We start from the raw sequence: 13,291 nt of genomic DNA, 5'->3' as shown, positions 1-13,291 counted from the left end.
TGGAGCTTAGGGGACGGTGAATGCATTTAAGGTTGACGGATCATCTGCTGTCAAAAACTCCCTATTTTCAGCCTGCCCTAAGGAGATTTTCAAGCAATAATGGTTGTACACAGTGCCTCATTACAGTATTTACCTGATTCTAATGCAAACCTCTTTTTCAACAAAATTGCGCTGAAAATTGCTTGCATGTTGCAATTGGATACGAAACCAAAACCGCTTTCACGGAGTTCATAAGCTTTACTGCATAGCACAGTGTATTGTGGTGAAGCTGACTTCAAAAAAATAATCGACTGTCATTGTGCAACACATATTACTGTATAGACCTGCACCGCGGCGCGAAAGTGTGGTGGTGCTATAATCGTAAGTTAGTTTCGCACGATAGGCACTCTGCTGCTGAGCAGCCATGCGTGCCATGCCTACCTCAGTAGCTGCTGGGTTTTGCAGGTGCGTGTGCGGTTCTGTGTGTGAGGTCTTTATTCTATGGTTTTACAACGAACGAGAAATATGCTGACAAGCTGCTCTGTGCTGAAATACGCAAAAGGATCAAGTTTTCATAGGCTTCCGTTTGATGAAAACCATCGCAAGAAATAGGCCACCGCGGTAAAAAGCGCAGGTTAGATTCTGATACCAGATCAGCCATTATGTGCCAAACATTTTGTAACAGTTAAGCTTCTTAGTTATTTTGCATGGTGTGAATTATCAATGTAGGATCTTAGGATCGTTAATATCATGTGATTACCATTTCTTGCCGCACTGTGAGAAAGCTAGATTAGGATTAGCCTTGAATGTATGTATGGCTGCGAAAAAAGTGTCTAATCGCACCTGATATGCGTCCTACTTGTTGTCCCCTTCATCAAAAATAGGCAGCCCGGCTTGCGTCGCCATGCTTTACCCTGGCCGTGGGGGTTAATCCTCGTCGCCACTGAAGTAATGGATGCAGGAACAGGAATGAATGCACGTTTATTGAGTTAGTCGTTCAAGTAGTCAACTCTGGCGTGAAGTCATGTCACTCAGGCATTGACGCATGTGCTCGTGGCGTGCGTGAATTGCTGACATTACATCAGTCTGCGCCAGCTAATATATCGTGAAATGAAAACACGCTTGGAGCTGCCTTAAATTTCGCATTAGGCAGTATCGCAGTCATTGGTGAATTTGTTTTTCTTGAAAAATTGGGTGCACGCAAAATTTCTACTCTGTTTAGTAGCTTTAATGTCATTTCAACGTTAGTTTTCTCCTTTGGACACCCATAAAGTAGACACTCTTTTGATTCGTGGGTGTGTTAAAATTGGGTGTAATGGCAAATGAATCAGCGGCGAGTTTTAGAATTTTTTCTCTGTCTTGTTTAACTCGACCCGCTGGGATAATTCGAACGGTTTCATCAATCCCATTAAGGTCAAATTAACGGAAGTCAGCTATATGGAGGTTCGTTATATCAAGGTGTAGAACTTCCTGTAAGTTTGAAAATAGGAAGTTTCTGGGTTGTCTAGTAAACAAGTTTTTTTAATGCTACAGCAAATGCTTGATATTTGAATATATGATATCAGTTTCTAGAAGAATGAATGTGCTTTATAAAGGTATTATTTTCAAGCGAACATTTATTAACAATTCATTGAAAAAACATACTATTTAATAAATATTTATTACGAGAATGAGAAAACTCAGTAATAACATTGATGCTGCTTTGCACCAAAAGAGCATAAATTTTGAAATACACATATTGAACAAAAAGGCTGTGTACAGCATTCCTGCAAATATAAGCTTTCTATCTGTAGTTCTTTATATACAAGGGAAAATGTTAGCCCTAGTGGCTGTCGTGCCTGTGTGGCAGCTCCTCCGAATCGCCGCGTGGCACTGCGGAGCGCAATAATTGCACAATGCGGAAGGCCACTCTCGGCTGCCTTTTTGTGCAAATCTACACTCTTTGCGCCACCACCAGCAAGTGGTCCTGCTCAAATAACGTTGACACCCTGCAGATAAGAACTGCGACCTTTAGAACATACCACATATCTTTAGATGTGAACATGGCAGCAACGAAACGGTCAGAGTTGAAAATGAAACCTGCTGGCGGATACCTGTTGATGCTCTAGGGTTATTTGACGCACTTTTGCCGTCCATGCTGAAGTCTGATTAATCAAAATTGTCTTCAGAGTCTGTGCTGCCACCACCATAAAAAAATTCTGAATCTGTCAAAATTCACCCGTTTCCAAAGAGCATCTGCATGCGACATCTATGCCACGTCACCCGCCGTGGTTGCTCAGTGGCTATGGTGTTGGGCTGCTGAGCACGAGGTCGTGGGATCGAATCCCGGCCATGGCGGCCGTATTTCGATGGGGGTTAAATGCGAAAACACCCGTGTGCTTAGATTTAGGTGCACGTTAAAGAACCCCAGGTGGTCAAAATTTCCGGATTCCTCCACTACGGCGTGCCTCACAATCGGAAAGTGGTTTTGCCATGTAAAACCCCATAATTTAATTTAATCTACGCCACGTCGGAAGTTACGAGTGCTCATCACGCCAGACTAAAAGGTGCCTTAGAAGTCCTCCCGTGGTGAAAAAAAGAAACGCGAAAGCGAAACAAGAAAAATAGTTCCTCTTTTATGTGCTGGATGATGCTAGCTGTCCGAAAGTGCCCCAAGCACAGTAAAATATGAAGTTGGAACTATCGATAACAAGCTATCGATGGGTATAGGCATGAACAGGAAACTGTTAACTCTTACTTCAAAACTGTCGGTAGCTATAGGGGGCCCCTCCTTATGCAGTCTTCATGAATGTCTTCACTCCCCAAACTTTCAGGTGTTGTAGCCCATGGCTACAGCTCCCATAGCCCCCCCCTCCCCCCCTACATTTTCAGTTCAGCTCTTGGGAGGCAGAGTTTCAAGTGGAACACAGATTCTACTTCGTACAGTGTAGCAGAAGCAAAACACTCGGGACAACAGAAAGACAGGGACACCTTTCTGTTGTCGTGTGTGTTTCACTTGCTGTGAATCAGTCCCTCCTTTTGAACAGATCCTATGCTCGGTTTGAGTTTAGTAGCCTGCGGAAGTTGTTTCACATTCTGTATCTTGCTTATTCATTTGTTGACTTGCGTTTGTCACAGTCTGCACTTCTTTTCCTGTGTGGTTTCGTTACAGCTTTCTTCTTTGGCGTCCTGTGTGTACTGCTGACGGGTTTGGTGGAGCAGCTAGGTGGCGTTCTGCAGGCGTCCTTCATGATCTTTGGAGTGGTGGGTGGCCCACTGCTCGGGGTCTTCACGTTAGGCTTTCTTTGTCGCAGAGCCAATCAGGAGGTGTGTTATCCTACAGCCTCATTTTCTTTCTATGCTTCTCGCTTTTCTACATGCAGATATTGCATGTACTCTTGCTTGCATTTGTGCACTCTAACAACCAACTTGCCCAACGCTTTTCCATGCAAACTTCTTGTACACTCAATCTTTTTCTGATGTGAAGCTAAAGGGGTATTTTGAGCTAAAGGTAAATCTGAACCTATAAGCTGTAGCAGGGAACAGTTATGATATAGCACAGTATAAGTTTTCTAGTGAGCCTACTCATACTTGTCAGCTTGACTCTATGTGACAGCTAGTGCTACTGGCTGGTCTATCGAACCACATGTGTTTCTCACATGTTCTTTCACCTCTCTTATTCTTCCTAGCCTTAAGATTTGAGGTGTTGAATTTTTGCATTATGATGAGCCCTCATAATAAGAAGGGCGCAGCTTTAGTAGTTTGGGAACAAAAGTATAGCTACTGCATTGATATCTCTCGAGACTGTTCGTTATGCTGTATGACTAAAAGTACTGTGATCCATGGCCAGGCCTGATAGCCAGGGAAAATGGTTCGGTTGATATTACTCTACTTAAAGGAGTACTGACATAAAAATTTTCTATCTTGTTTTTTCCACTGAAATAAGTAGCTAATGACTCTGTAATCATGGCACGAAACATCATTTGCTTCAGAGGACTACGGGTAATTATTTGGAGCCTTGTTTGTAGCAACCAGTCCAAGTTTTGGTTTCAGAGAGCAACGAGATGGGCCAAAGAAGGAATGTAAACACAGCTGGGCACGTGATTGCACAAAACTGTGATGTATGCACGCCAGCGTGCTCGGCAGTGCGCGAGCTTCGTGTTGCTAGCTCGTCTGATATGCCTCCGCGGGCTTTGCAATGTCCTCACCATCATCGTGGTCCTTGTTTTTGACCTCCAACTGTGACTATTTCCTGCAGGCGGGCGTCTTGTCCGTTTTAGACGTGGCCAACCACTTTTGATTATATCCACTATAAAGCAGCGACTCAGAAAGTGCGGCCAGCGACAGCTATCAATATGCATACGCACTGCTACAAGTAGTACGAACCATTTGTCGAGGGCGCTTTGGGAATGAAGCATATTCCAGGAGCAGGACACAAGGCGGAGTACAAGGCACAGCAGGTACATAGTCTTGGTGGAAGATCATCGGATTGCTCTAAGCTAGGCGGGTTTTGTTTATACGAGGCACGCTCGAAATGAAACGAGCAAACCTGGCTGCTCCTCAGCAGGGTCCATTTTAAGCGTCTAGCGGCATGCATGAACTCGGATCACTTTTGCCACTCATCGACGCCGACGGTAGCAAATGAGCAAGCCAGGCGAGCTGGCGATTGGATCCGAGGTCGATGGCCCTTGCGACCCGTGCGCATCTCGTAATAAAGCACTTATATTCGTCAACACAATCAACGTCCTCACATTTATGTCGCTTATAAGTGACAATACAATTAGTTTTCCTGATGCTGTTGGTAGCGATGAGAAAACATGTTAGCCAGGCGAGCCGCTTCGCAGAGACTGTTGCAGCGGCAGTTGCACTGACCGCTTGAAAGTCAAAAATCATGCCAATGATTTACTTATTGCAACATTTTATGACATGCATGCTTTCGAGCTCACTTTACTGAGTTATTTCGTTTGCTGTTGTCAGCGGCAAAAAAAAAACCACCGGGGCTATCGGAGCGGCAAGAAATTGTTCACAGGGCCCGTCCCGACGACAGGGAAAACTCATGACAGAACATTTTCTCGGTTGTTTACATTCCTTTCTTGATGTCGATGTCACGAGGTGCTGCGTCTTGCGGTTGGCTGTGTGCACGCATACTTTAAGATTGATTTTAAATATGTTCTAAGCTATATTCGCCGTTTATATTTTGTAGACGATGTGTGTGTGTGCACATAAATTGATCTCGCACGTTAACTTGACTTCAAATTTTTGTATCGGTACTCCTTTAAGTAACTTAAATGGGGTCAGTGTCTTGATGTTATGCTGGAAAATTCTTAGTGCATCTGTGCTGCAATAGACCTATACTGAAATGCTTGGAGCACATGTACACACCCTGCATGTGCAGGTGCACCACTAGGACTTCCTGCTTTTTGCTGCGCTTAGGCCAAAGGGTACCCTTGAGTGAAATGTTGAATGAGTTTGGATGATTCTGGGGGTGTTTTAATGCAAGTGCTATGCAGTTTTTCTAGTGGTTGATTTCTTTGTGTTGCCGTGAGTGCACCTTTAAAAGAATTTATAGTTAGCTAAATTGTGGGCTTATCGAGACTTGATTCATCGAGCAATGGTTGCGATGGTGTCTTCTTCCCACCCTTTCCCCAACTGCACCCAGCTCATTTAACTCTCCTATTGCTTTGGTTCCTCTCATTTGTACTGGTCAAAGCATGAAAGGGGTGATGGTTGCATTCTGGTGCTACACTTGGCCCATCAGAAAATTTTGCACCTAAGGGCTTTCAATTGGTCTTGACCCATTGAGCTTACTAAACATGCACTGGAATCTCTTGGTTTGGGCACTATGCTTCTGTCCAGATAGTTACAGCAGTCTACCAGGCTTGCCATAGAGCATCATAATCCTAAGAAGCATGATTTCTTCGATATATACAGTGCACCGCATTGTAGCAACAGCAGAACATGACGATCTCGGTCCTCCGTTGAAATATACAGCGGAACCTCATTGATACGATCCTGTTACGTATGATTTCCCTGTGCCAGCATTTGCGATCGAGAACAAAAAAAAATGAGCCAATTGAGTTACGCTTATATGTTACCAGTTCATACGTTCCTGGAAAACATGCTTTTTCGGTACCAATATTCAGTACATTGCCAAACTGTGATCGTATGGTATGTTTCCCGGCCGCTAGATCCCATGTAAGCAAGAAAATGCGCAAGGCATGCGCAAACAAAAACGGTATATAGCCGCTCCCCCACAGCAGCTTCACCACAATATCTGCCCGCCCGTCTCGTGTGAAAACGCCGGCGCACATTCAGTTTTTTATTCCAGTACCAGTAAATCTCCAACCGCATTCACGGCTATCGCCACCAACCCTATTGCGATAAGTGTCTTATCACCACACATTGTGCGCTTCCAACAGCACCACACGTTGTGCTGTTGGAAATGCACTGCACACTTTTAAAACGCGATAACCGAAATGTGCTGCCATTCCCTGATGGAGACTGTAATCCTATACATTTTTGATGTGCCAGATTACATGTAAACAAGAAAAGGCATGAGGCATATTGAGAACAGTAGCTGCCTGCCGCATTAGCTTCGACGGAATACTCGCCTGCCCATCTCGCAAAAAATGCCAGTACGCATTCAGTTGCTTATTTGAGTACCAGTAAATCTCCTCCCAGGTTATCTGGGAGGAGAAACATTGCATGCTGCATTCATAGCTATAGCTGCCAAGCCTATTGCAATAAGCATCTTCACCTATCTATTCTATAGCGCGTGGGGTGTAATGCTGTTGGTAGTGGACTGCACATATTTAGTCGGCGATAATCCAAATGCACTGCCATTCCCTAATGCAGGTGGTGAGATGTGAGCATTGCTGTCCAAAACACTTTAGAATAGGAAAACAACAAAAGTGGGGGGTGTGTGAATATCAAAATTTTCGAATATGAATCGAATACGAATACTTAGCTTTGAATATCGAATCGAATAATGATATGAACATTGCAATTGCATTGTCACTCTTAAAGAACCAGATTAGTAGGCCGTTATACTATAACATTGTGTATTTGGCTCATGTTAGCATTGCTGTCCAAAACACTTTAGAATAGGAAAACAACAAAAGTGGGGGGTGTGTGAATATCAAAATTTTCGAATATGAATCGAATACGAATACTTAGCTTTGAATATCGAATCGAATAATGATATGAACATTGCAATTGCATTGTCACTCTTAAACAACCAGACTAGTAGGCCGTTATACTATAACATTGTGTATTTGGCTCATGTTAACTTGCAAAATTTAGTAACTCCCACTAGCTGTCTTCACCAGCTTGTGCCTTATTGTACCGCTTCAAATGCCGGTAAACACGGAGGCATTTGACCCTGTGCCAGTCGTCACTCATCGCACTTGCTTTCAAGCAGTAAGCTCAGAATTGGGGGTGGCGCTCCAAAAAAAAAAAAAAAGAACGAAAGAAAGAAAGGAAAAAGAAGTGCACCCTCGCTGTCTGCAAACCCATGCTCCTTGCTACTAAGAGGCTGGCTTTCCTGCAAAGTTTAGTGGTTTAATGGCTAAGCGTGCTCTACAGGCAATATTTTGCCAGCGTTACAAAATTATCACAAAATTCAGCACAAAATCACCACAATATTTTTAGATTAGATAGAAACAAATGCTAAGAACCGTGTTTGCCTTCGCACAGCCAGCAATATATTCGGTTTTATTTGAATATTCGTGTCCAATCGAGTATTCGAACGCTTTTGACTGTCTATTTTTCAAATTGAATACGAATATTAAATATATAATATTAGATAATATTCGAACTTTTCGAATATTCACACTCTAAACAAAACATGTCTGAGGCCGCCAAAGCCCCACTAGCTTGATGCGCGTCTCGTACCTCGTGCACAACGAATCCCACAACGCTTCGCATTACGTAGATGTCAACTACAGTTGAGTCTGTTAAATTTTGTAGTCACTTCAGATCGGACGTAGTATTTTTGGCTAGCACGTTTCTTTGTCACATTTTTTTTAAACATATGATTGAGGTTATACTATATTGCATATGCGAAGATTTGTCATGGCATTGTGAAGAATTCAGTAGCGCTTAATGAATGTTTGCATATGGCTTGCTGACATCTTTCATCTTGTCTCTAGCCATGGTGCAATGCAGAGTAGCACCTACATTTATTTACCACTTTTCTTGATAGTGTAGCCCTACGGTTACACTGAGGGAGTCCTCACTTAGGGGTTACAATGTAGACACCACCTAAATCTATGTGTGCTGCGAAGTATCTGCAACAAGTTTTGCTGTAAAATAAAATGAAATAACCTTTGCCGTTTTCTGATATTTGCAGGCAGCACTGTCTGGTCTTGTTGCAGGCCTCCTGATGGGGTTCTGGATTGGAATCGGTGCCACTGTGTATGGTGTGAAACCAGAGGGTCTTCCTCTCCTTGATGATAAGTGCCCAACATCGTTAGGTGCCACAAGTGCCTTGACAACCGCTGTGTCCTATGTTTCGGAAAATGCAACCACAGCTGCGGTCACCATCCTTGCTGAAAGCACAGTATCTGACAACGGAACGTCTGTCAATGTCATTGCTGGCGAGAGGTAAGCTTGAAATGACAAGATACCGGGCGAGTTGGTTCACAGCAGCCTGTACAAAAGGTGTAACACCTTCATCTGTTAAAGTGGTTATAACATGATAGAAAAATACGCTCCGAGTGCCGCTGGACGCCATGCAGCAACAGAAGACCCTCCGCTGCTCCTTATTTCACGTGGGAAGCATGCAGGTCGGAGAGACTTTAGTGTCCTGAGTGAATTCCCGCGGGCTATGGGGTGCCAATCAGCCAAAGACAGTGCAGCCAAAGTTGCCAGACATGTAAACACTGCTAAATCTGGTTCCTCTGATGCCCTCCACTGAGATGGCACAGATGGTTTGTAGAGGCTGAGCATAAGATCGAACCTTTGTGCAGATGTATTACCACATTTACTCTAATCTAGGTTGTCTCCAATTCTAAGCCAACCCCTGAATATTCGAAGCCAGAAAAAATAAAAAAACTTACCTCGAATGTAGGCCGAACAAAAAAAGTGAAGGACAGCGTTCACAAAATGATAACAGCATTTATTTAATATGAACATGCTGAGCTCACTCTACGTCGTCACCACCGTTAGCCTTGTCCCTATACCCCAGACTACACGTACGCTTGCGGACGCGTGCAAGCTTGCGTCCGTGCGCCCATGCATGCGCAGACAATGTCGCATTGCATGCGTCGAAACGCAGCACAATCGCGGTGAACATCTCCTCTCTGTTATTGCGTGCTTATCTTCCTTATTGCTGTCATCTCCTCATTGTGACACACGTAAAAGCATCATCTGTTGCCCCTTCCAACGATGGACGTTTTCCTTATCGATGCTGAAGTGCTGCCTGGCTTAGTATGCCTCTGCGCTAGCACAACTTTTTGTTTGAAAGCAGCATTATAGTGTGCCATTACGATAACGCCACGTTGCACGCCGATACCATAGAACCAGCTCCGATATGACACAGTTCAAAGCGACGACATTGCCTGTATACTTCAGTTGGCTACTGGCCCGGCTAGTAGTGGCTGTGATATTGACTTCTCTAGATGCTGCTAGCTATAGACCATATTTATCATTTTCAGTTACAAACTAGTGCGTTTTTAAAAATCCTCGAATCTAAGCCAACCCTAGAGTTTTGTAAATGATTATTTGGAAAAAACTATTGGCCTAGGTTTGAATAGATACGGTACGTCAGCATAGGTGCCTCACAGTGGCGTGTTGTGGTTGTCATGTGATGCATGCATCTGCGCCTTGGCCTCTGCGATCAAGAACATTGCATGCCCACTACTCAAACCCACAGCTAAGCATTTCGCACATCTGTCCCTCGAACTCTGTGTTCGAGTATCATCCTTCGGCTCCTCAGACCTGCGGCTAAGCATTTCACACATCGGCCCCTCAGGCTGCACGACCAATCACATCGCACACCAAAGTCAGGCTTTTATTTTGTTTGTTTACTTACTGATTTTTGTTGGTCGTGGTTTCTTGAGCTACAATGCAGGTCAGGACTTTCTCATTTTTCTGGCTAGGTTATTTCAATTTGTTCACACCCAAAGTGTGTGTCTGATGTGAAGGTGCCAAGAAAGATGAAGTGTCAATAAAAATGAAAAGTGCAAAGGGTGGACCAAGAATGTCACATTTAGCTATGCCCAGAAAATTCAACAAACCTTCCACTGCATTCTTTAAGCTTTCCTGGCCCTCACAAGGTTCAAAGGAGAAACATTTTGTATAGTACAATGTTCTCAAAATATAGTATACAACATTCTCAATATATAGAAAATGAGAACTAAAAGAAATCGCATTGGAAATAAAAAAATCTAAAAATGTCACACCCTCAACCATTCATATTAAAATGCACAGTGCTTCGAACAAGTCTTCTATCACATATTTTAATTCGTTGAGGCTTGAGACAAGCCCAAGAGAAGAAAAAGAAATTGTGAATAAAAATGTTGAGATATAAGTTTGAAAATTCTATGATAGAATGGCAGAAAGTTTACCACTGACTCAGTCAATTTTTATCAAAACCCTTGAAGAAATAAATGTATTACAATAGTCACATCCCCTCTTAAGCCGTTGCAGCTTGTGAAATGAAACAGATTTAAACAACGAAGGTTTCTTAGACTATTATAGGCCTTTGGGTTGATGGTCACTCAGTCGCTTGCTATGTCAATATGGGGCATGTGAACTACACTAACTTACAAGCCTGCACTATGTTTAATATGCAACAGTGTGATTGGTGTGCTTGCGTGACCATACAGGATCAGCACGTTGGCTTGCTGGCTGTGTGCCAGCCAAGCCAGGGCATTAGCCAAGATGCACACGTGTGCCAAAATGTGCCATTTGACGCTCCTTTTTGAAGCATTTGACATTTTTGCTACCCAGCTGCACATTTGGAGCTGCAAGCAAACATTCACTTCGCAACAACCAAAATTTTCTTCAATCTTTCATTTTTGGTTTTCTTACAACAGTAGTACTTGCTAAAAGAAAATGTGGCCAGATTTTATATTTATTTCATTGTATCCAATAATTTGTTATATTTCTGTTTGTTTTACTCAGGTTCATATGTGTCTGAGGGATATTATTGTTCATTTTAACTAACTATGTGTTAAAGGAGCCTTGAAACACTTCTTGAACATTGTAAGAAAATGTTGCCAATCTATTGTAGAGGCTGCTGAGAACATGTGAGCCAAATATTACTGCATTGCATGCAGCAAGTAATTTACCATCTCCTGTCAAACACTGAGAAATATCACTTGCTCTCGCTTCCACATTGTTGTCGTGCAGCATCATCATAAGCACCTGGACCCACCAACGCTATTGGCTGATTTTGTGATCGCAAGTACATTCTCAGTAACATATAATTGCAAATTTTTAGTTAAATAACTTTAAAATATGTATGTCAGGGATCTCAAAAAGACAGAAAAATAATTTCATCCTTGCACTGCCAGCCTGCACACGACAATTACGCATAGCTGCGTCTGCTGCTTGTGACCTCCAAGATAGCAGCAGCATGCTGCATAGCATAGTCTACAGCAGGTTGCCGCACGCATTTCTTTTTGCAGTGTGGGCTGCAGCTTTGCATGGCTGTCTGTGCGGCTGAGCACATACGCAGCCTGCGCGACCTGCTTTAGAAGTGACCTGCTGCATGTATAATTGAGTGTGTGTGTGTGCCGAGATGGTGTGGCATCATGTGTGCTGTCTTCCCGCATGTTTAGTACTGGAGCTTGCGGAATATTGAGTTTTGGAGACTCACTGAAACAAGAGGCAAACGAAGCATTTGCTCCCTGCCGCCGACGCTTTTCATGATAGTGCCGTTCCACTGTGCACAACACTATCAGCAGCAGGGCAAAGCGGACGTGAAAGCGTGGCTGGCTTCGCTTCATACCACCGATGTGAAGATATGCATGAAATCGTATCTTTCGTCACTGACTCAAATTCAACAAAATGATTTTTCTCATTCAAATTTGCTATATCCAATTGCTTGATAGGAAAATTTTGTGGTTCCTTCCATTTAAATACAAGCTATCGCCAACTGCGATGGCAGCACTTATTTGCATAAAAGGTGCAATTTCAATATAATGAAATTTCGATATATACCGTGTTTGCTCGATACTAATGCACACCCATTTTCCGTGACAAAGAAAAAAACGCCCTCAATTGTAACGCGCACCTCATTATTTCATAACAACTTTCTCTCATTTGTAAAAACAAAGATTTACTCCCTATGCACTAAAGTTGTGATAAATAAAAAAAGCCGTGATTTCGCCTGATAGGCGAAACATCGATTGCAACAGCAAATTAGCAGACAGCTATACGAAAAGTAAGGATAGTAATTTTATCCGCTGTATAGACTTTTAAACATTTGCTTACTAAATAAATTAACAAGCATGGTGTCACATGCGCACAAGCAAACATGAACATGTCTCATGCAAAGACTGCGGAACCTTTTTATCAGAACGCTGGAGTGAGAAAGTTCGGTAGCAGGAGCGAGCGAATTGACCTTTGTACGGCCTCTCGCTTCAACGTGAACTAAGTTATGAGAACACAGCGCGGTGCGTCTAGATGTGTAGACTGTCTCCATCGCAGATCACTTTCGAGATAGAGGCTGTGCGGCCGGGCCTACGCAGCAGCCACCGGAGTAGAATGCCTCCCCTGTTTGCACCAGTCCCGCACGCAAGTTTCGTGAACTCCAAACGCCCGTGACGCAGCCCGATTTCCACCCATCTTTGCACACGTGATCGCTTTCGTTTTAATTGCGGCATCATGATGAACGCTCGGCTTGTCTTCACAGTTGGCACTTCCATGCTGATAGAGCAAACGCAGAAAACGGGAAGATGGATGGTGAACTAACCCACGCACACATACTACAGCACATATGGCAGAAGCTACAGCAGCTAGGCTCGAAGCGCATCCGAGGTGGCCATTTTGAAATGCTGATGGCGTTATAACACAGATTCAGGGTCGTACTCGATTCTAACACGCACGCAATATTTGGGCTCATTTTACTGGTGAAAATGTGCAACGCTAGATTCAAGTAAATACGGTAATAAAGCAAATTGCCAATTTTACTGACTTGGGTATATCGAGGTTTAACTATAGTTCAGTGGTGGAACAGCCATTTCACCTCTCGGCACAGAACTTGGTGCAAGCAAAAAGCAGATTTGGCACAGCAATAAGTGTTTTTGGCGCAGTGTCAAACATATATCTACACACCATATGTACTTCATGTTAACTGAATTACCGTAAAAACCGGACTATAGGT

At 43.3% G+C, this 13,291-nt stretch overlaps 1 protein-coding gene across 2 annotated transcripts in view; it reads left to right on the top strand.

Moving 5' to 3' along the window:
• The window catches only part of LOC126542849 (putative sodium-dependent multivitamin transporter), an 83,098-nt gene that overhangs the window by 58,214 nt on the left and 11,593 nt on the right, over nucleotides 1-13,291 (top strand). For both annotated transcript variants that reach the window (XM_055077487.2, XM_055077486.2), the window contains exons 9-10: nucleotides 3,131-3,285; nucleotides 8,309-8,562. In XM_055077487.2, the coding sequence (XP_054933462.2) occupies nucleotides 3,131-3,285; nucleotides 8,309-8,562 (409 nt within the window). The remainder of the gene's footprint in view (nucleotides 1-3,130; nucleotides 3,286-8,308; nucleotides 8,563-13,291) is intronic.

Source organism: Dermacentor andersoni, chromosome 2 (assembly GCF_023375885.2).
Source record: "Dermacentor andersoni chromosome 2, qqDerAnde1_hic_scaffold, whole genome shotgun sequence".
NCBI classification, from domain to species: Eukaryota; Metazoa; Arthropoda; class Arachnida; order Ixodida; family Ixodidae; genus Dermacentor; species Dermacentor andersoni.
The sequence above is the reverse complement of the archived record's forward strand: the minus strand, read 5'-3'. Positions and strand labels throughout refer to the sequence as shown.